Source organism: Mixophyes fleayi, chromosome 12 (assembly GCF_038048845.1).
Source record: "Mixophyes fleayi isolate aMixFle1 chromosome 12, aMixFle1.hap1, whole genome shotgun sequence".
In the NCBI taxonomy this organism is placed as follows: Eukaryota; Metazoa; Chordata; class Amphibia; order Anura; family Limnodynastidae; genus Mixophyes; species Mixophyes fleayi.
In genome coordinates, this window is record NC_134413.1 from 8,218,977 (window position 1) to 8,243,274 (window position 24,298).

At 43.6% G+C, this 24,298-nt stretch overlaps 1 protein-coding gene across 1 annotated transcript in view; it reads left to right on the plus strand.

The window, feature by feature from the left end:
* The first annotated feature begins 3,588 nt into the window (after positions 1–3,588).
* DDHD1 (DDHD domain containing 1) overlaps positions 3,589–24,298 on the plus strand; it is a 28,046-nt gene continuing 7,336 nt past the window's right edge. The window contains 10 exon segments of the mRNA XM_075192540.1: positions 3,589–4,429; positions 12,136–12,309; positions 13,835–13,936; positions 15,760–15,857; positions 15,859–15,889; positions 17,208–17,355; positions 17,534–17,643; positions 19,876–19,982; positions 21,882–22,144; positions 23,213–23,285. Of these exon segments, the coding sequence (XP_075048641.1) occupies positions 3,796–4,429; positions 12,136–12,309; positions 13,835–13,936; positions 15,760–15,857; positions 15,859–15,889; positions 17,208–17,355; positions 17,534–17,643; positions 19,876–19,982; positions 21,882–22,144; positions 23,213–23,285 (1,740 nt within the window). The 5' untranslated portion in view covers positions 3,589–3,795.

Sequence of the window (24,298 nt, forward strand, 5' to 3'; positions counted from 1 at the left end):
TAGCTCTGTTAGCAAGTGTTTTAAATAAATTAGACACTTCTTTATTCAGATATGGGTGTGAAAATACTCTCACATCCGTGGTACTTGGGCAGTAAATATACTGGAATCTATCCTGGTAAGCGCTGACTTGGTACAGGGGTCATCAACAACTACCCCGGATCTACTGTCCTCCAGGTGGTCACCAGTAGGGACGTTATGGTGACATTTGGTGGCAGTGGTTGGATCACCTAGATCTAATGGTCCAGATTACTGGACAAGAACCCAAGCAAGGGTGGAAACACAGCAAGTTGCCCCTGGTAATAGGGGCAGATAGAAACCCCAACACAAGGATTAATCAGGGGGCAAGAGCCAGTGAGGTTAGATAGCCTGTGAATGCCCAGATATCATGACACTAACATTTCACGGGTAAATATATGTCCTTGATCCGCCCAGACCAAAATCACACCCACATTTCACCCATGCCCTACCCCCTTTGACCACCAAACCCTTGGGTAGACCTGTGAAAATCAGGACTCGATGTTGTGTGCTTACTTTTATTTGACACAAGAATAAAAAATAATACAAATTTGAAGTGAAAGCATCACCTGACCGTGTCATTGGCGTCAGTGCAGTAACAAGGTTTTTGTGAATTGTTCTGTATACTGGAAGCAAGTCACACTATTCTTATAGGAATAGATTTATTGCACAGGAATATTTTGAAAATAAAAACAAAAATCCAGTAAATCAAATGCCATTATCATTTTTCCCCATAGACTAGCATAGTTTATACTTTAAAAAAAACTTCCAGAGGAGTTTTGCTATTGAGCTACATCATCTAAGCACATCATGCGACATAGTATCACAGTGGACTTTGGAGCACTACAAATCTCATCAGGTCATGTTTACAAAGTTTAATTATAGTAAACATTTTACCCCATTTAAATTCTCCTGTTTAGAGAGGAGTGAAGTCACAACAAAACTTCACACGTTGAGCTTTGTGTCGGATCTGACTGCTGTGCAGAAGTGCAAGGTTCTGGCAACTTAATATTCCATTTTTACTTCACCATTCCACAGGAGAGAAGATCTGTACCGGATATGTGAAACTGCATTTTGCAGCATTTATAATCTATACATAAATTTAGGAGGATGATGATCAATTAATTCTGCTACGTTGTAGATTCGGAGTAATATTTGCAACACTTAAACCTAAATTCCACTTGGCAAATGCTGCAACATTGTATACAAATATTTCACAAAACATTTTACCTCCTGTCTATATTATATTATTTACCTCATGTCTATCCTTATTACTCAGTCACTGAATATTACAATAAAAGGGGATACTACCAGGGACAGACCTCTATAATTTGAATATTTCTGATAAGCAGGAACAGTTGGCATCTACATAGTTAATGAACATAAAGCTGAAGATTTGTACAATACCTTTTAGTAGAGAATGCACCGATCTTTGTAGCAGAGTTTAATCAACTTTTCACTGAGAGCTCAGCTGCCATCACCACGACTAACACTCTCCTAATCTGCTCACACCAAGAAGATAATTACTCCAGCCACACACCTGACAGGTACAGAGCCAGGTGACTGTAACCAGACAGCTGATATCTAGAGGCCTAAACACGCAGGGAAATCCATCAGGTTTGGTTCATTTGGATTTTGTGCATTTGTGAAGCTCAGAACAAAAAAAAAAAACAACACACGTGCCAAGAAAAAAGCCTCTGAAACCCAGTCCTCAGGGGCCCCTAACAGTGCAGGTTTTCCAGATGGCCAGTGACATAATTATACCATCTGTGGATCTGTTACAATGTATCAGTCAGTAATGATTACACCTGTGCTCTTGCTGTGGGATATGGAAAACATGCACTGTTAGTGCTCCCTGAGGACTGGGTTTTGGAACTCTTGACTTCGGTGACAATTTACTACTGGCATAAATGTAGTTGGCAACATTTTAATATAGTTTTTAGAATGAATGTATACTATAGATAGATGTGTCCATAACTCTACTTGTACTGCGTGTGCTTTTGGAGTACACTGATTAGTGATTTTTTTTTTTATATGCAACTTACAGAGTTCTCCTCTGAACTATTCTTTTTTTTTTTTTTTTTTATAGTAAAGTACCACTTACCTTGGGAGAGAATGGACATTAAGAGAAATTTATCACATTAACATGTGCCCCCCACCCCTAATCTATAGACCTTGCTTATTCTCTGGGCCCATTGAATAAACTTGGGAGCTGTGTAGGTCCATGGCACTGTCACAATGTGGCTATTAGCCTATGAGGAACATTTTAAATCGGAAAAAATCCAGTGACCCTACCCAAAGTAGCTCACTATGGGACCGGCCCGAGAGCAGATGCCCCTCTGCCCTGCCCAGCCCAGCCCATGCCCATCTGAGTGAAGACAATATTAACCAGTCAGTGTATTATAGGACAGTTTTATTGGAAGTCATAGAGAGATCCCACATTTCATCCCCTCCTCATAGCATCTGACCCTGGGACTGGATACAATGTATACAGAAGTAACCCCCTCCTCATAACACCTGACCCTCAGGCTAGATACAATGTATACAGAAGTAACCCCCTCCTCATAGCACCTGACCCTGGGGCTGGATACAATGTATACAGAAGTAACCCCCTCCTCATAACACCTGACCCTCAGGCTGGATACAATGTATACAGAAGTATCCACCTCCTCATAGCACCTGACCCTCAGGCTGGATACAATGTATACAGAAGTATCCACCTCCTCATAGCACCTGACCCTCAGGCTGGATACAATGTATACAGAAGTATCCCCCTCCTCATAGCACCTGACCCTCAGGCTGGATACAATGTATACAGAAGTAACCCCCTCCTCATAACACCTGACCCTGGGGCTGGATACAATGTATACAGAAGTAACCCCCTCCTCATAGCACCTGGGGCTGGATACAATGTATACAGAAGTATCCCCCTCCTCATAGCACCTGACCCTCAGGCTGGATACAATGTATACAGAAGTAACCCCCTCCTCATAGCACCTGACCCTGGGGCTGGATACAATGTATACAGAAGTAACCCCCTCCTCATAGCACCTGACCATCAGGCTGGATACAATGTATACAGAAGTAACCCCGTCCTCATAGCACCTGACCCTGGGGCTGGATACAATGTATACAGAAGTAACCCCCTCCTCATAGCACCTGACCATCAGGCTGGATACAATGTATACAGAAGTAACCCCGTCCTCATAGCACCTGACCCTGGGGCTGGATACAATGTATACAGAAGTATCCCCCTCCTCATAGCACCTGACCCTCAGGCTGGATACAATGTATACAGAAGTAACCCACTCCTCATAACACCTGACCATCAGGCTGGATACAATGTATACAGAAGTAACCCCCTCCTCATAACACCTGACCATCAGGCTGGATACAATGTATACAGAAGTAACCCCGTCCTCATAGCACCTGACCATCAGGCTGGATACAATGTATACAGAAGTATCCCCCTCCTCATAGCACCTGACCCTGGGGCTGGATACAATGTATCTACTAGTTCAGGACAGTGACACTTGTTGCAGCAGCAGCCGGTCACGTGATCTCAGTGTCACAGCCGGCTGTCATGTGACTGCAGCGGGGACGCGCGGCTGAGCGGAGACAGGGAGACGCGGCGGCGCGCTCGGGAGCCGGTTGCTGGAGAGGATCTGACACCTCCCCCCTGAGGGCGACTGACAGTTAACGGACCGAAGCAGAGTCCTCCATGCCGGGGCCCCGAGCCCACGTGTGTACCGGGAGCAGCCAGGCGTCGCCGGCCGCGGTATGAATCACTCCGGGTATCGGTCACCGCTCAGTCCGGAGAAAAACGGCGACTGCGACTGGGAACCCGGCGGGTGCTGCGAGGAGGAAGAGGAGGAGGACGGGGAGGCCGGGGGTGAGGCCCGGCACCATCACCACCACCGGCACCCCCGCCGCCGCTCGCCCATGTCCCCCCCCGGGAAGAAGCACCTGGGCCTGGAGCTGCACCTCAGCGGGCACAGCTTCCCCCCGGAGCCCGGCCTGGCCGGATCCCCCTCGGAGGGTGAGGACGGGGAGTACGAGGCCGGCGGCAGCTTACTGATCCCGGAGAGGAGGCGGACCCGCTCCAGCAGCTCCCGGCACCGGTATGAGATCGTCACGGAGCTGGGCCCGGAGGAGGTGCGCTGGTTCTACAAGGAGGAGAAGAAGACCTGGAAGCCGTTCATCGGCTACGACTCCCTGCGCATCGAGCTGGCCTTCCGCCGCCTCCTGGAGCTCAGCACCGCCCAGGCGGGGGAGCCGGCCGCGGAGGAGCCGGGGGCGGAGCTGGACGTGGTGCTTATCGGGGAGGTGGCGAAGATCGAGCCGGTGTGTGTGCGGAGCGGCCTGTACGAGGTGGACGTGACCGAGGGGGAGTGCTACCCGGTGTACTGGAACCGTAAGTGCTGGCTCCTGTGCCCCCAGTGTCTGCACCTGTCACCCAACTGTTATCCAGACTCATCCCCCTATATCTGTATCTCTGCCCGTCACCCTCCCCCCCTCATTCAGCCTGTCATCCCCTTATACCTGTATCCCTGCCTGTCACCCCACCCCCCCCCCCCTCATTCAGCCTGTCACCCCCCCTCCCTATACCTGTATCTCTGCCTGTCACCATCCCCCCTTCCTCATCCTGCCTATCATCTCCTTATCCCTGTATCTCTTCCTGCCACCCCCCCATACCACACCTGTCATCCTGATCTCCCTGTGTCTCCACCTGTCACCCATTGTATCACCTGTCATCTCCCCCATAACACACCTGTCATCTCCTTATCCCTATATCTCCACCTGTCACCCCCATATCCAACCCATAAACCCCTTATCCCAGTGTCTTCGCCTGTCACCCCCTTTTCCCTGTATCTTCACTAGTCACCCATTGTATCTCCTGTCATCCCCCATGACACACCTGTTATTCCCCCATCACAGTATCTCCGCCTGTCACCCCACATATCCTGCCTGTCATCTCCTTATCCCTGTATCTCCAACTGTCACCCCCCATACCCAGCCCATAACCCTCCTTATCCCTATATCTCCTCCTGTCACCCCTGATCCCTGTATCTCCACCTGTCACCCATTGTATCTCCCGTCATCCCCCCATAACACACCCGTCACCCCGTATACCTGTATCTCCTCCTGTCACCCGTGATCCCTGTATCTCCGCCTGTCACCTATTGTATCACCTGTCATCTCCCCCTTTACACACCTGTCATCTCCTTATCCCTATATCACCTCCTGTCACCCCTGATCCCTGTATCTCCACCTGTCACCCATTGTATCACCTGTCATCCCCCCATAACACACCTGTTATTCCCCCCATCACAGTATCTCCGCCTTTCCCCCCACATATCCTGCCTGTCATCTCCTTATCCCTGTATCTCCAACTGTCACCCCCCCATACCCAGCCCATAACCCTCCTTATCCCTATATCTCCTCCTGTCACCCCTGATCCCTGTATCTCCACCTGTCACCCATTGTATCACCTGTCATCTCCCCCATAACACACCTGTTATTCCCCCCATCACAGTATCTCCGCCTGTCCCCCCACATATCCTGCCTGTCATCTCCTTATCCCTGGATCTCCAACTGTCACCCCCCCCCCATACCCAGCCCATAACCCTCCTTATCCCTATATCTCCTCCTGTCACCCCTGATCCCTGTATCTCCACCTGTCACCCATTGTATCTCCCGTCATCCCCCCATAACACACCCGTCACCCTGTATACCTGTATCTCCTCCTGTCACCCCTGATCCCTGTATCTCCGCCTGTCACCCATTGTATCTCCCGTCATCCCCCCATAACACACCTGTCACCCCGTATACCTGTATCTCCACCTGTCACCCCTGATCCCTATCTCTCCATACTGTCATCCCCCCATGTCACATCGGTCATCCCTTACTCCTGTATCTTCGTCTGACACTCCTGATCTATATCTTATTTGGAGCCATCGGATGTTGACCGGGACAGATGGTAAATGCCGTGGACAGTGACTGTGTATGTGGTCGTTGTTCAACCTGCAAATGTAGATCCATCAGATCCATGCACGTGTGTGTCCAAATCTGATAGAGATCCTGTTGCCAAACAGCCGCATCAGCCAGTGTGTGGCCAGATTTAGTCCGACAAGGGGGCTGTATATTTATTTTTCAGAGAAGCATCGGATCACATTTTGAGATCACAATCATTACTAAGATGACCAGATAAGTGAAGCTAAATTGACAAACAGGACAAATGTGCCCCCGTCAGGTCCATGGGCTGCCTCTTGGCCACACCTGCTTGTCATAGGGTAGAACTGATACAGGGTTTGCACTGAAGCTGCCCAGGTTGGTTATTTGCACATAATTACTGGACCATCTCCTGGTTGTAGCAAATAATATCCTATTTTAAACTTTAACTTCCGTCTCTGTCTCGCAGTGTCTGCTGTTTCTTTGACATATTCTCATAATCTTTGTTTGGTCTTCCTGTATATTTTGACCATTATGTTAGTTTTTCTGTCCTTTGTTCCTCTCTGCCGTTCTAACACTTACATTCACTACTTTATATTGCTCAGTCCAAATTGTCTTGTTCCCTTTATTATTTTTTATTATTATTATTATTATTATTATTATTATTATTATTATTATTACCATTTATTTATATAGCGCCACTAATTCCGCAGCTCCAGCGCATTGTCCATGTTTCGTTGCCTATATCTTTTTTTTGTTTTTTGGACTAATCTTACTACTTTCTTTGCCATATTGCACCGGCGATTCTTCCCACCATAAAATACCCTATTTCCATTCCTATGACTCTTGTATACTATCGTTACTTATGATCCCCACAAAGGAAGTGACTCCCATAGTCTCCTATCTGCACTTCTCTACATCCTGGGACTTTCTTATGCAGTACGTACTCCTTTCCCTCTCCTCCTTGTAAGCCCCAGGGGCCTGTTAGCTCTCTACGTGCGTCAGCCAGTTTATAGGCTTTTGTCTCTATGATGAGCTTCTTCCGCTCTCCCCATTGTCTTGTGTTAATTGTTAGTGCAATAAGCAGGGGGGTGGGACTTGGGGAGGGGTATCACAGAATAGATGGTAGAAGATATCATAGTACATTTTACACCTGCCCTTCTCCTTATGGTTGATGGGGAGCAGAAAGCTCCCTGATATGGGAGGGATGTCAGTAAAATAATATTTGTAGCTACAGTTATGCTTTAGATTTCTACATAAGCCACAATGAACCTAATTCTACCCTTAATAGATTTTTCCTCTTTGACTCATTTATGTGACATTTGGCCTCCAGTAATGTCATTTATCCCCCCTCGCTCTTGGGACATAGTACTTTTAATTACCAGCAGCTGTTGAATGGGTCATCTGAATAGAGAAGGTTTTTTTACGGCTATGTCGAAATGTAATATGACCTTTGTCAATAGTTGATTTTTCAGAGACTGAGCAATCTGACGTAATTGTTAAGGGATATAGAAATAGAAAACACAACATTCTGTTAGTAAGCCAGTGAGTTTCTATGGCATGTTACTGCAAACAAGTGCTTATTATATGTGCACTATAATGAACATTATGTTTTTTAGGTTTTAGGACCCTCTGTAAAGGACACTGCTGCCGTTGGAAAAGGCAGGAGAATTTTAAATGCTCAGCTAGCCAATCGGCGCACTCTGAACAAGGCGTCGGAGCTCTGAAATTCAGCGTTCTCAATTTTTAGAATAGGTTTCTAAAAATAAATGGTATATTTGCAGTAACAGGGATTTGTCCGTATGTTCCCATCTGATCTGCATTCACTGCTTGGTGAACACAACTGTAATAGAGCTTATTCAATCGGATAAGGACAGTGCCCACAATACACATGTGCGCTGACAATGGACGCCGGACGGAACGTGTACAGAAGGCAATAGGCTGCGTCTGGTGTTCTCATTAGTTGTGTGTCTTGTTAGCACTTTCCTGATAGGGTTCATTGAACTCTGTTGGCAGTGCCAAGCGGTGAACACAGCTCAGACCAAATGTACCAGCAGACAAAGTGCTTGCGTGATTGAGCTCTATATTTATTTGGGAGCACACGGTTTGTATACAAGTTTCAGGACCTTTCTGTAACCTCAGCTGCTCAGTGGGAGTTTGGAGGTCATAAAACTGCTGGTAATGTTGATGAATGAATAACAAATGAATCGTGACATGGGGTGGCTTTAAAAATGGTAATTTTGAGGCTTCCAAAAAAAAAACTGCACATACGGTATGACGGTGGATCATTGTCAGACTCATTGAGGAAACCAGGTGGCCAGTGACACGCGGAGGTCTGTCCTATTGAGTGGATGCACATCTTCTGTGGCTCCTCAGAAGATCCTGCTGTCTCCTAGCTGTGACTGACGGGCTCCTAAATTCTAAATAATTGTCCATCCCAGCAATATATATTTGCATAGATGGTGGGACACAGGAAGGCTCACTAGCTTAGAGCTGGGATTGTTAAGAAATTAGAAATGTGTAAATGAGAACAAATTTTTTTTTTAGGTTCCTAAAGAAGTTGTCCACTTTTGGGCAATCCCTGCTATTTAGCCCCTATGTAGTCCCCTATATTAGCTGCAGCTGGCTCCTGACCACACATTGCTAATACGTTGTAGAGGAAAGTAATGAAGGCATGGTGAGCGGGAGATTGTAACTTTCAGCTATTTAAGAATGTTCTGTATATATCAGCTGATTGGACGAGAGCTGCTGTCCAATCATGGCAGAGGACAATATGACTGGTTATGTTTGACAGTGAGATGAATGCAGGTATCTGTAGCGGCACCAGGAATGGGGGATCAGAGCCTTTAAAGAGCAGCGTAGGCAGAGAGGAAGTTTGCTAAACAGCTGTACTTATCCTAAAGGGGCCACACCTACAATTTTGATTGCTAAGCAAGTAAGATTATACTCATTCCTGTGCCTCACGTGCACACTATCTAGATGGCTGCGTTAAGGGCTTGGTGGATGAAACATGAACTCTTGGCCGGTCATTCTGCACCCAGAGTCTTGTCTCTTTCAAGATCTGAATGTATGATTTATTTATTATTGGTTTGTCTGCGGAGATGTCTATGGGCATTGAGTGGGCATGTTCATATGAAACAGTAAATGTTTGTGTGGCATTGCTCAGCTGTAGCACAAAGCGTTCCTTGTTTCACTCCACTGTTCTCCAGTATAATATCATATCTCGTAATATGTGATACAGAGGCGCGTTTATCTTATTGGCGATCCGTGGCTTTTCTCTCTTGGCTGCCGCGTCGTCTGCGCTAATGTGACTGAAGGACACGGTGGTTTGATGTTTGAGGGTGATAATATGGTGACACATGATAAGGGTTGATAGACACAGCAGCAGATCAGGGGGTTTAGACCTTGCCCTCCTCTGTCCGTTCTCTGAGCTGCTTTACTCTCACTAAGCTTTATCTCTTTAGCTGCAGATCCTTTAACTAATGTCATGCTTTATATATAGGTCTCTATGCCAGTGCGCTGGCAGTGTCCTTTTAAATATTTGCACAGGCTACATAGAGTGCAGTTTTATAGTCATTAGATCATGCGTGAAGCCTTAGATTGTCTCCTTAAATTCATATCCTCTTATCAAAGGATTACATTTTGCTGGTAAGATAAATGTACTTATCTGAGCGTCGTTGTGTTTTATAAAAGCTCTGCAGTAGGTTAAAGCCGAGACCTCGTCCACAAGGGCTAACTCCACTGAGAGAGAAACATGCAGTCGGCTGGAATTGAGTGACCTGAAATAAAATACAGTATTTTATTTACCAGTCCCTGGCGGATTCAGCGGGTCTCCCGGAGCATCTAACGGTCCCAGCTGGAGACCCTTACTTGCTTATCTGGGCTGTTGATGAGAAGTTTACAGGGGGAGGGGCTTTGACAACCACAAACAAGGACTATGGGAGTGCTAGTGAGGATCTCCTGCTTGGACTGGTAAACCCATCATGGGATCCGCTCGATGACGTGTCCCATTGGGCATCAGTGAGTAAAGCTTTTATTTCACCTTTAAACCAACAGAAGCATATTAACAGATGCAGCCTTTCTCTATGTGACATGCGCCCATCTCCTACACACAGTGGAGGTAGATACCTTGTGGACTGATATCTGGTATTCTGCTGTCAGTATTTTGCAGGTGTATAATGCAGACACTCATTTATTTTTTTCTTTGGTTGTTTTTTTACTTTACTGTCTATTTTTCAGTTGTTTTTTTTTTGTTTTCCTCTCCTTTCAGGAGCTGCAAGAAAATGTTGGACCTGTCAACATTGTATCATTGTGTTCTTATCATGTAGTTTGATAAGAACTTGAGATCATTACGCTGCTTTTTCACTATATAGCTCCCAGTTTGCCTCCGTTCCCTTACGCATATCGGGACACTGCCACTGTCACATGCCACATGGTCTTCCCAAATATTATCACAAGAGCGGGCAGGTCAGAAAGATCATCTGACTCGTCTCCTAAAACACTCTTTGCTGCTGTGAGCTTTCTGATGATCTGATTGGTTAGAAGGTTGTCCTAACTCTGTCCACTTAAAAAACAAAAGTCATGCAGTCGAAGAGAGATACAATGAGGTGCTCTGACCCTAGCTAATTCCACCATAGAAAGAAAAAACAATAGGGCAGGTTGCTATTGCAAAAATGCAAAGTCTAAAAAATACTCAAGTGACTTGTGTATCATAGATTTAAAAACCTCCTATAGATACATTACACGCTGCAAGAGGGTGGAATGGTAACTACACTGAAACTGATCTTCAGCTAGATGTGATTTACAGAATTTACCATTCAAATGAGTTTTGTATAACAAATATCTTATTTGTTTAATGGCCATGTAATGACCAGGATCTGAGTATCTCATTCAGTGTTCAGCTCCTAATGTCTGGGGAATTCCTTGGTTTTATAGTGTGTGGGGAGAGAACAGCCAATTGCATCATAAGAATGGTCCACTGGTGTGTGATTGGGTTACAGTGGCAGTGACATGATGTGAGGAGGGGAATGGAGGCAGCAGGAAGCCACAGACTGAGAGTTATATAGAGGAAGGAACAGGGTCTCCAGCAGCACAGAGTATATCAGGAGATGAGTGATGTGTGGGGACATGGTTGCATGTGACATGATGTGAGGACGGGAATGGAGGCAGCAGGATGCCACAGACTGAGAGTTATATAGTGGAAGGAGCAGGGTCCTCCAGCAGCACAGAGTATATCAGGAGATGAGTGATGTGTTAGTGAGGACAGGGCTGCATGTGACAGGGGCAGTGACATGATGTGAGGAGGGGAATGGAGGCAGCAGGAAGCCACAGACTGAGAGTTATATAGTGGAAGGAGCAGGGTCCCCCAGAAGCACAGAGTATATGAGGAGATGAGTGATGTGTTAGTGAGGACAGGGCTGTATGTGACATGATGTGAGGAGGGGAATGGAGGCAGAAGGAAGCCACAGACTGAGAGTTATATAGTGGAAGGAGCAGAGTAATGATGTGAGGTTTTTGTCATATTGCTACAGGAAGATTGTGGCGTCAAACTCGCCTCTATGAAATGAAGGTTACATGTACAACATGATTTGTGTATTAGTCGAGCAGGTGACATGTTCAGCTCTTCAGTCATTGACATTATGAGTTGTGTAATAGGCCTGGTTGTTCCATGGCCGGAGAAGGGAGAGCTGAGTGATGAGCTGACGTCTGAGCTCTTTCAGGTTTTGAAACACTTTGCAAAAATACAGTTATTGATAAATTTAAAGAACACCCTTCTGCTCCCATCTAGTGGCTCTTGGTGCCTCCTCTTTAGTGTTCGCCAGGTGTTCCAGCCTATAACTTTGAATCTTGGTGGTCGGGAACCAATGATTGGACATTATTCCTCATTATTCCTTTTCCGGCAACACCTGTCCTTACCTGGGGGGTGGGGGGTTTCTGCTCAATGCGGAGGGACCATTGTGGATCTGTTGGGTTTCGGGGGGCATTATCTTTAATTTTAGAAGGAAGGGTTAAACAGGAAATACTGAATTTTATGTTATATTGTTAATTCTTCCCTTTGTTAAAATTGCAACAGTTTATGTACAAGAATAAAAGCTGCATTAATGTCAGTTACATATAAACATGGTGTGTTGGGGACATCAGATATCTGGTTTTCTTTTTGTTCCCCAGAGACAGATAAAATCCCTGTGATGCGAGGACAGTGGTTCATCGATGGCACCTGGCAGCCTCTGGAAGAGGACGAGAGCAATCTGATTGAACAGGAGCATCTGACCTGCTTTAGGGGGCAAAAAATGCACGACAATTTTGACTTGGAAGTAGCCAAACCCGTGGACCACAAGGATGGTGAGATTCATATATTCACTTACTTACTAATTATCTTTCCAAAAAGAACTTGGCTGAAATCAGGGGCTGCTTATAAAATATTGTGGTTATTATTATTTATAAATAAATGTAAACGAGACATTGAGTCTATCTGCCAAATACAACCACTCTCCTACCTTCAATCGTTAGGTAAAAATCATCTTATTAAAGTGTGTATTATAATCCTGAGTTATATATCACAGTGTGATGTACTGAGCGAGATCCACTGTACATATTATGCCGCAAAGGCTTATGGGTAGATTTATCGAACCTTCGAACCAGAGTCTAGCTGTCATGTATCTAGTACAGTCTAGGCTAGAATCTGATTGGTTGCTATGGGCAACACCTCCACTTTTCCTTATTAAAAGGTTTGATAAACCTATCCCCTAGACTGTTGATAATAAAATGTCCTTCTATATAAAATACAAGGTGCCTCTTACATGGATACAAGTCTAGTAAAATGTTACGTATTATTTTTACAGCCTTTGAAACTGTTTTCATTCCAGTTCTTTTTGTTTATGTTAATTTTATATGAATTGTATGATGATAAATCTTACTCCTATAATTGTTCTATTTGAACAGAGATTAATGACACGTATATGTATCTTCCACTCTTTAGTTGTCGTTTTTCACTAAGTGAGCAATCAAAAAGTGAATCTGATTTATGACGCACACAATGCCAATTTTGGTCATTTATTTTTATTTTATTTATTTTTTGCAAGGTTTAATTCTGTTTCTTTGAAATCAGTGTTACTACAATGAGCTTCCTATTCCTACAAACCTAAAAAAAATAAATTAAAAGATTTTTGGAGATCTTAAACATGCAGTTTTATAGTCACAACACAAACTGTCTGCATGGAGGTATTCACATCCTCTTGCCATGCAAGGTCTACATCAGGTACTCCATCGTACGCTAGCGGAGATGTTAAATTGTAGTCATGGTAATGTCTTGGAAGCGACATACGCCCAAAAATAAGTGGAAACAGGTTGAATGCAATTACATGGCCATTTTATTCCATAATGTGGACCTGTTGCTTAAGCAGAGCGGATGCTGCCATTTTGTGGGCGGAGCCAGCTTTCATGTGTCCGCAGACTATCATTCACTAAGAACCAGTGACATCACTGTTCACTTTAAAAAAATAGGGGTTTTCAATTGATCAGCAGTTCTTTGACAATGGTTAAAGGGATCTGTGACCTTGGAATGGGTCTTAAAGACACCAAAAACTGGTTACTAGTATCTGTCTGCTTATACTAATTAAAATAAAGTAATAGAGCTTTTTTGTTGGGTTTAGTGGTCTATCTTACGGACCTTGCCTAGCAAGAGGCGATACCCCTCTCCTGCGGCAGTGTTGGCATACAGATAATGACAGTGTAGATTGCATTAACACGTGTGATGATAAATGCATGCTCTCCGATGATCGTGTTGCTGTCCTCTCACCTAATATTGTGATTCTTAGAAGATTTCACTTCAAAGCCAATGTAAAGTTGCTTGTCTTCACTTTGCTAGTTATCTACATACTTCCTCCCTTCTCCCTCCCTTCCCTGTTCAATTGGAGAGGATATAACGAGAGCACAGGGGCCCCATGCGCTAAGAGAAAGCGCTATGAAGGTACAGTAACGTAGCTGCCTTGTAGATGACTATCTGGCTCTAGATGCTCTCTAGCACGCAACGACACTCTAGAATAACTGTCATGGCATTTCTAATGCAGGGGTTAGGGTGGTCTTCTTATTAAGGGTTTTACATGTCCAGGTCGAAGAGGAACTGCCAAGTACTGAATCCTTTAGATCATCTGGGAAGACACTATCATTATATTTAGAATTAAGTTATTATTAACCGGACGGGGTGAAGAATGCCGACTGGGTCTTTATAGTTCATTGTCCATGTAACCCACCATCTCTGTCACACAATATAACATTTGCTCCTTATTTTTGACCACCTTATTCCGCTGGTATTTATAAATGAAGACTGCTTCATGCTGAATAGATGCTGCATTTATTTTAGTCTAGTTAAATAGACACCGAGCCATTGCTTTATCTTGATCCATGTCCTTTAGACGTTGTAATTCCTCCAAAATGCTTATTACAAATGGTACTTTAGTCCTCAAGAAACTTGTATTGCAAACCTGGGATACCGGGAATGGGATCTAAGCTTACAACATATATTAGTATATTATTATATTAGGGATGACCTGTTTGTATTTTGTAATTTTATTGAACATTTCTAGTAATAAGGGGAAAAAAAAATCAGTAAGCGGTAAGTACATAGGGTGGGCATTTCAGCATTATAAAAAAAATAATAGCTTTGTATTTATGGGGATTTTACTCTGTATTATTTCCGTTAAGCTTCTATTTCTGAGAAAAAACATTATTCATGTTTTGTTATAGGCTGGAGTACTGCTCGTAGCCTATAGGTGGCGCTCCAGTAATTACTATCCAGTAATTTCCTAGGGGCATAGGAATTAAAATTTTCATCAGGAAGGGGTGGGGGCAAAAGACCAAGGACTACTATAGGGCTTGGAGCCCCTTTTTCTTGCGTTTGGTATCTCGTTTTAGGACAGCCGTAACAGTGACTATAGATATACAAAGACTCCCAATCCTGTGTTAATTTTTGTCAGGGGTTGGCCATCCCCAGTTTCATTGTTTATTTTACTATAAGCATGTATTTATACATTGTTAAATAAATATTATTATTACTATTAACTACCAAGTAGAACAATAGCTGTTAGGAAGATAGATAAATTCAATTGTTCATCTTAAAAAAAAAAAAAAAAAAAATTTTCATAGTCATTAACCTAGTTTTTATTCAGATTTCGTTGACAGACTAATCTCATTGGATTGGGAGTATTTTTAAATCTATAATCACTGCCTCACTGGTTATGGGATATGCTATAAATTTAAATTACTATATCTCATGTTTGTTACTAGACGCACCCCACGAAATTCAGGGTAAAAGTAAAGTGAATAGTTTTTCATCATCAATACAGGTTATTTATTAAATGTTTGTGAACGGAACACTTAGCGTTTTTTAAATAAACAAATCAATCAATCTGTACTAAGACAATCTATAATAAAGAACATTTGGTAGTTATACCAGGACAATCTATAATTTAAAAAAAAGTTTTGCAAGTTTAGAATGACTCATTCATCCCCATTTGCTTCTGTGTAGAAGTTAATTGGGATGGCACAGTCTTTGCCCGCCCAGCAGAAATCAGAAATCCCCCCCCCCCCCCCCCCCCCTCTCCTCCCGGTTTTTACGTCCCTGTTGCTTCCATAACAACTAGAGGGCCCCAGGTTTCCTACCGCTACCCACAAAATCCTCTTCTGATCATGAGAATAATGTTTAATGCAGCTCTAGTAGGAAAGTTGTCCAGCGTATAAATTTCCCCTATTTTAATCTGCAGATTTGTTATGACGGTTTTTATTTCCCCGCAGCGGTCCACAGTTTAAAGCTAAGTCGCAACCACGTAGACTGGCACAGCGTGGACGAGGTCTACCTCTACAGCGATGCCACTACTTCTAAAATAGCAAGGGACTGTTACTCAGAAGTTGGGATTCTCAAAGGGTAAGCTTATCCGTAACTATTAGTAATATACGTCACTCAAACTAGTCTGAGTTATAGGTCACAGTTCCTGTTCCACAGTTAATTGTGTAGAGAAGGAGGTGTTGCCCATCCTAATATCCAGCCTCTCAGCTCGCTAGGAACTAGTGACATCACTGAAACATGTCGCTAGGTGGTGTAGTACCGTGGCCGCGATGCTCAGCGGCACAGAGCGCATTTGAATACCCCCCCCCCCCCCCCAATGAATTGAACGTGAACTGATTGGCTGTATTCTCCTGAATACCCACCCAATGGCTACACACACACAGTTAATATACTGTTAGTAAATCTTCCTTAATATGTCATCTCTACCAGGAGGCAGTGTCCTATCTCGCTGGTGTTTTCTAAGGTGTCAGTGATACCGAGCTATGACGGAGGACTGTCATACGAGAACACATATGGAAAGCAGCTTTTTAATGCACTCTCTACTATTTTTACAAGAAGTGATGCAAAGATTTGTCTACTGCATATATAGTTATTGCTCCTGTGGTGATCTATGGACTAATACCCACAGTGTCTATCAGTATCGTCAGGAGGAAAATTGGATTATAAATATATATGTACAGGACTGTCCTCCCATCTAGCAGTGGGCTGACAGTCATGGGTATAAAACATGAAAAGGGAAGCTATAAGGCAGAAAGAAAGGACCCTGGCAGGGTAAGGATAATCGGGGATAATTGGTGACCCAAATTGACACCCTATGAGCCCAAATTGCCTGTACGAAAGAGCTGAATGACAGATCTGGTCATGGAATCTGGCCAGACGTTAAGGGATTCCCTGGAATTGCCGCTACAGTTCAAAAATCTCTGGGAAAGCCCCACGGTGTCAGTGACAACCACTGATAAATCCTGGCCAAGAGCCGGTTCTGTGTCCGCTCTGATCACTCTCAAATTATACAGATTGAGGTTCTCCGGTGATTCCAGGTAGTGGCGGCATCTCACACCGCGGTCAATTGCGGTGATCCGCCAAAGCACCGATTGAAACCAGCTCAGAAGTTGGAATATAATTTTCAGCCTTTCGGTGCCCCAAACACAAATGTCGACAATTGATATCTGCTGTGTTGTAAATTAAAGACAAACCCTTAGGCTCTTTCCCTGGACATAACGGACCTGTAATTTTAGTAACCTTTAACACTGCATGAAATGACAGCTACGGGGGAACCAATCAATCCTGCTAAAATAAAATACGTTTTTTTGCAAAAATAAAAAAAATAAAAACATTTTTGGTGAAATAATGGTTGTGTGTTTTTATACTTTGTCTGACGTGATCAATGTCCCCCCAGCATCCAGCAGCGGCACCAGGCTTCATAGAGGCTTTGTTGAAGAAGCTACGTATGAGGACAAGCCTGTCGATACGAGTCATATTGTTTTCGTCGTCCATGGTATTGGACAGAAAATGGACCAAGGAAGAATTATCAAAAACACAGCCATGTAAGTGTCCTGTGCTCTCATTTAACGCGATAGACCTGGAAAATGTGTCTGGTGTGTAATTATTTGAAAATTATTGTTCTTGGGTGGAGTTCTCCCTTTCTTTTAATACAACTCCTGGAGTACCCCATGAGTGCACAGATTACATGCTTCATACGTGTCCTATATGTATATGTTACAGGATGAGAGAGACTGCCAGGAAAATTGAAGAGAAGCACTTTTCTCATCAGACTACAGAGCACGTTGAGTTCCTTCCTGTGGAATGGCGATCCAAGCTTGCTCTGGATGGAGGTAATGTTTTACGTACCCAGTGTAATAGGGGTATATAGGGGGTAATGCTGTATACAGCCTGCACTATGGAAGCCAATGGAAAAAGTGTGATCACAAACGTGATGTAAATGTAATCTCCTGATTGACTGTAAATTCTGCTCCGTATTTACCGATGTTGTGTATGGATCATCTTTCTAATTAAAGCAAGACTCAAGCCACGTGCTGGGGAATGTATCAGATTCGTTATAAACTGCCTAACGACTGATGTTCACCATTCCCTCATGCCCCTCCCCCCTGAAATTAATACATGAGATTTTTGAAATGGTGGCAAAGATTAACAGCATTGGCCTTAACCATAAATTCCATCAAATGAGAGGGGGCCCTTCACCTCTGTGGTGTGAGTGGGAATTCTGAAAAACAATTCTACTCTGGTCACACCCCTTGCGCCTCACTCTCCTCCATTGGTTCCATCCTAATAGGCTCCTCCTTCATTTCATACCTGAAATCCCTATTTCATCCCCCCTTATCTCCACCCACCCAAAAGCCCCTCCCCCTTTTCCTTCACCTGCTTAGCGCACGGCTGAACACAGCTTTGTCCTTCGGTCCTTATTAACGCTCTTGTCTTCGTTTTATTACTTGTAGCTGAATGGAGAACATTTTCTCTATATCCCGATCTCTCATCTGTCTATCTCTTATCTATTTATCGCTCTCCTATCTACCTGACTGTCTTTGCTGTATGTATATAAATAAAATCTACCCCCAGTAACATCACATCTATCTGTATAGTGGACGGTGCGACAGGGGAGCCCGGGTAACCGACTGTGGACTTTTATAGGAAAACAGAAATAAAAAAAATAAATAAAAAAAAGTGCATCTGAACAGCGCGTTCAAACTTAAATGTCATATTTAATGAGGGGTAGGTTTAAAGGATGAAGTGAATTTTGATGTTTGTAAAAGTTCAGGGGGATTGGCAGGTGGCTAATTCTACCTTTTTAAACCTAAAATGCGGTTTGGAAAGTACTGAGAGCACAAATAAATGTAACAGCAAAGACAAAACAGATAAAAATGAAAAACACACAAAAAAACACTCTTGTTGTGAGATTTGTACACTGTTGACTGTGAAAATGTCTGCAACATATTTATACTATATTCATTATACCTGTTCATATGAAGAATATTTAACATCAGTAGTTTTTATTGAAATTTTAACCAATATATGGGGTACAGAAGGCAAAGAGGAAAGAGGGCGAAGGGGGGAGGGACATAAAGGAGGAAGGGAAAAGAGGCTACATAGATGAAGGATATTTAACATATGCCGGTCACCTGTAGCCTTATCCCACAAGGATGTCGCTGTTTAGAAAATTGCATCCTCATCAATATTGGATCAGCTCATGAAGTTTCTGCTTTAAGTCTCTATCTGTTCATGGTAATGACTCTTATGAAGAGATGCTATTTGAGGATCACTCCACCTAAAGGGTTGTCCTGGTTTTAGGCATTCCCAGGTTTTAGGTTGTCCCGGTTTTAGGCATAACAGCGATTAATTGATACGATAGACACACTACCATAAAGAAAGGGGTCTATTTCCTCAGGACCCTTCTCATTATCATAAGCCCGAAGTTGCAGCCTTGAACGCAGACGCACCTTTTACAGCCGTATTATTTGCTCCGCTGATAATTGCTAGCTCGCCACTTCTGATTGGCTGATTGCGACTTCAGCTCTAACGCTGCTGGCTGCGACCTTCATTGTATTACAGGATTTATGTGTGTTTTGTACACAGAAAGGAAGGTTGTGGCTACAGTAAATGTGTTCCTGGTAAACCTGGCGCATATGCTACGGAGGAAAGTTAGATGTATCTTGAGACGACTCCAATGGGCTGAAATACATTGGTTTTGTGTGCGCGTTTTTGGCCTATAAATTAACTCCAACGGGAAAATGTATCAAGCTGTGAGTTTTATTCCAGCGGGTTTCAAAGTGAAGATGTTGCCTATAGCAACCAATCAGATTCTAGTTATCATTTATCAGTGCTTTCTACAAAATAACTAGAATCTGATTGGGTTGCTATAGGCAACATCTTCACTTTTGAAACCCGCTGGAAACTTGCAGCTTGATACATTTACCTCTCGTTTCGTCTGTCCCCTTGTGAGTGTGATACGCAGTATGAGTATATTTCATAGTGTATATCTCCTTTTTGTACGTAACGTGTATATAGCATGGGGACTGGTTTACCTAATGAATATTATTTCCCTTACACAGATACAGTGGATTCCATCACTCCAGATAAGGTGCGCGGAATACGGGACATGCTAAACAGCAGCGCCATGGACATTATGTACTACACTAGTCCTCTGTACAGGGATGAGGTAAGTGACAGATCTCTGTGCCAAAAATCCGAGTGGAAAGAATGCTCTGTACTGGGCTCTGTGTTTTATATATCACTATGGAGAGAGGTTTAAATGCTCCGCAGCATGGATTTTATGGAACACCTGAGCGGGTTTATTGGGTAGATCATTTGGCTGTTTCATCCAGATTGACGTAAGAACTGTTTGAGTGTCCGCCTGGTTTCCATAGCAGACACTGTGATTGTTCCGTCATCCACGACCTGACTGTTGGCAGCGCATACTACAAGCGTGTGGCCGTACATTAAATGACGTTGGACTGCTGGTGACACCTGTTCTTATGTTGGCATAAAACGATTAGATCAAAGTGATTTTCTGTATGAGCTGAAGGAATGTGTGGTTCTCTGTAAGTTTTATTTAAAGGATCATTTCAGCCAGATAGTAGTTAACATCCAAACTGAGCTGGTGTAATACCAGGGACCTCGCTGGACAACAGTGTGAGACACCATCCAATCAATGCCTGTACTTCCAATCTGTGTGCTATAGACAGGATGCAGTGCCCGGGGGCAGAGGGGGGTCCTAATTACGCCTCTGTACATTTACCCTATAAATGCTGGTAGCAAATTGAACAGGGGGCAGGATACTAAATTTTTGTAAAAAAAATAAAAATTTTGAATGAAATATCACATGTATGTAGAATATTTATTGTTTTCTAATAAAGTTGTTCCTGCATTTGTACCCATAGCATTGTTATCTGTATAAGTTGCCCCTCTATGAGCAATCCAAGTCGTTAAAATTTTAATTTGCGTTTAACCTGAGTTTGAGATGAAACATTTATACTTCATCTTATTTCAGTCATCTGTAAATCTTTAAGATATAGCGGTTTTCGCATCTGTTTGTCACTAGTGTACGATTTAATGCTTTATTATTCTGCAGGCTAGATCTAGGCTTCGGGCTTTTAGCAGAACACAACATTTCAATGTTGTAATTTTTTATTACAGCTGGGACATGGGCCCCTCGCTGCAATGTCTAAAGTAGGGAGCACGGTTTCCATTTTTGTCCCTTCCAATGTCCATGTACAGTTATTCTAACACCGCTAGCTCATTACCCGGAGCAGGATAATACGTGGAGTCTGTGTCCGTCTTGTCTGCTCTTGTTCTGCCAGTTAGACAGAGACAATACGATATCTTATTAAAGAGTATCGGTGTCACCAGCTTGGCCGTGTAACTCATCCATTATGGAGCACCCGGCAGCTTTATGCCAGAACTTCTTGGAAAGACCTCGCCGAGTCACAGCAACTTGTACAGAGGATGTGTCGCCTGCACACAATGGAGGCAGAATTTAGTTGGCTAAACCAGTCAATTCTTCGCCTGTCAGTTCACCAAGAACTAGTGACATTACCGAGGCATGGGGCACAAAGTACCTCTTCCTCAGTGATATCGCTAGTACTTAGAAATCTAAGCAGCACTCTCCTCTACTTTAGGGTTCTATCGGTGGGCTTGCTAGCTCGTCATGGGTAGGGGGGATAGGGCTCGCTAGCTCGTCATGGGTAGGGGGGATAGGGCTCGCTAGCTCGTCACGGGGGGGGGGGCTGGGCTGGGCTTGCTAGCTCGTCATGGGTAGGGGGGATAGGGCTCGCTAGCTCGTCACGGGGGGGGCTGGGCTGGGCTTGCTAGCTCGTCATGGGTAGGGGGGATAGGGCTCGCTAGCTCGTCACGGGGGGGGGGCTGGGCTGGGCTTGCTAGTTCGTCATGGTTTGGGCTCGCTAGCTCGTCAAAGAATCCTGGTGTGCTTCATTTACAACCTCTCATTGGCAAAAGGAGGTTGCAATCCAGTTTGGTTTCAATGATTATTTTTTATACCTCGTTATATATAGGCAGTAATATTCTTCCCACTTATAGAAGTTGTCTCTCTGTTTTGCAGTTGGTGAAAGGTCTCCAGCAGGAGTTGAACCGTCTGTACACTTTGTTCTGCTCCCGGAACCCAGAGTTTGAAGACAAAGGGGGGAAAGTGTCCATCGTGTCCCATTCCTTGGGTTGTGTGATCACATACGACATCATGACTGGGTGGAATCCGGTCCATCTCTACGAACAACTGGAACAGCACGGGGAGGACGAGGACGAGGAGCAGTGGATTAGCTACGAAGAGCAGCATCTCCTGCGAGAGCTTTACTTGACCAAACAACGGTAATAGGAGAATCGTAGCGAGAACTTGGTCAGCTGATTTCCCGTATTACTTCTGTAATATACAGCGTTTCCTTTTTATTAAGCCCCCACCACAACCTTAATAGTGTCCCTTACTACCAAGTATATTTCTTCTTCTAAAGACCCTTAAAATGTATTCTTATTTCTGCTCCTTTTTCTTCGCCCCCCGTAGAGATGGGCAGAAAAAAAAGCGGAGATTCCTTACCGTAATCTCTGGCAACATGTGCAGCCGGGCATCGCCTCAATGTCCAGCAGCACATGGCGTTGAGTTGAATCTCCCCCTTAGAGGCGGCCATTCACGTATATGTGGGTATATTGTGACATCTCTCCGTGGGGTCCACAGGAGACTTCATGTTCTTCACACCGAGGCCTCGTTTCTCCCGCGGATGATTTTCTGTGGAATAAAGAAGACATTGTCTGTGTTTGAGCGGCTGAGAGGAGAAATATTTAAGATTCCAACATTTAGCCCGGGCAGCATAATAAGACATAATAAGTGTAACAACGTCCATATATTGTAATTAATGGAACACTGCTAAATTGTTAGTGTCCTATTCTGAGAGTGACGTCCGACACGGATTGAAAACCGTTATAACCTGGGATAATCCGGTAATGATTGAAATAATGTTTTCTACAATTATCTTCTTACAACAGAATATATGGACATTTTGCTTCAAGTTGGATCGCTGGCTGTATGCATCTGGCTGTATCTGCACAAAGCAGCCGTCTGTGGATGCTTCGTTGGCTAAAAGGGTTATAGAAGAATTTGTGGGTCTCCGAAAGGAAGCCCAGATTTTGAGGCAATACTGTGTAATCTGTTTTAAGAAGGGTAGTACTGTGTATTTATATATCTTGCCCTATATAAATATCTGGCAGACCAATGCTTTTTATGCTTTAGAAAAGTATTCTAATATATTCAGAGGAACGATTAATTTGGTCAACTTGTGTAGTAGCGTTCTATAGTAAGAGCCTCCTGTATGGGCCAAGTGTTATATTCATCAGTGTAAATTTGTCAAAAATTTAATCTAATTATTTAACCTCCTTTTGCTTTAGGTTAAAAGAACTGGAAGATAGGTTACATGGACTTAAGAATTCAACATCTAATGCCCCTGCCTTAAAATTTAAGGTGAGTAACTTGAAGTAAAAGGAATATGATCTATAGGGACATTGTCTGACCCTACAGTGTATTTATTCTCTATGTGATAACTCCATAAATATAGTGTTAGGTGGGGTTCAATGTGTCCTATTTACGGAATATGGGGCGTTCATCAGATCTACTGCGGAAATCGCTCTGAAAAAAGTAAATGGTCAGAATACAGAGAAGAGTTCAGGGGGTAAATGTATCAAGCTGAGAGTTTTTTCCGTTGGGTTTGAAAAGTAGAGATGTTGCCTATAGCAACCAATCAGATTCTAGCTGTCATTTTGTAGAATGTACTAGATAAATAATAGCTAGAATCTGATTAGTTTTTAAAACCCGCCGGAAAACTCTCAGCTTGATACATTTACCCCCTGGAGTCTTGGACAGCTGAGCAGTTGTCGATGCCCCTCCCCTGTGAATTTCCCAGGAATGTGGGAGGGGCATTGACACCCTCTCAGCCTGTTTGAAACAGATTAGCGGTTACAGTACAGCGCAGACGTGGGACCCGTTACAGGCTCTTTATTTTTCCTGGCATTAGTTTTGGGTGGAGCTCTTCTTTAACACTTTTACTGCCAATGACGTAGTGTCTGTGAAAACGACGGCACCAGGGATCCTCTCCCACGTTTTTCTCAGCTGCAGCCAAATAAAAAGTTGTGTAAGTAGCTTAGATAAATGAGACTTGACTATGGTACCAAAAGATAAAAAATTAGTTATTCTTGACTAAACCGATAATTTGTTAGAGTAAAACAAAAAAGACAACTGGTGCAGTCTCTTGGGTGCAATTTGCCATGGAGCCCTAGCAGTGAAAGGGTTAAACAACTTAAAAGTTTCAGGAAGGTGTTACATATTTTTTGTGACAATGTAACAACTCTCCCCTCTGCCTCTTCTTACAGTTCATTGTGACCTTTGTAGCCAAAAGGACAGTATTTAAACTCAGCCCCCTAATGAGATCTGCCCCATAAGTCTCCCCAGCAGCAGAAGTAAACACCTCCTGATCATAT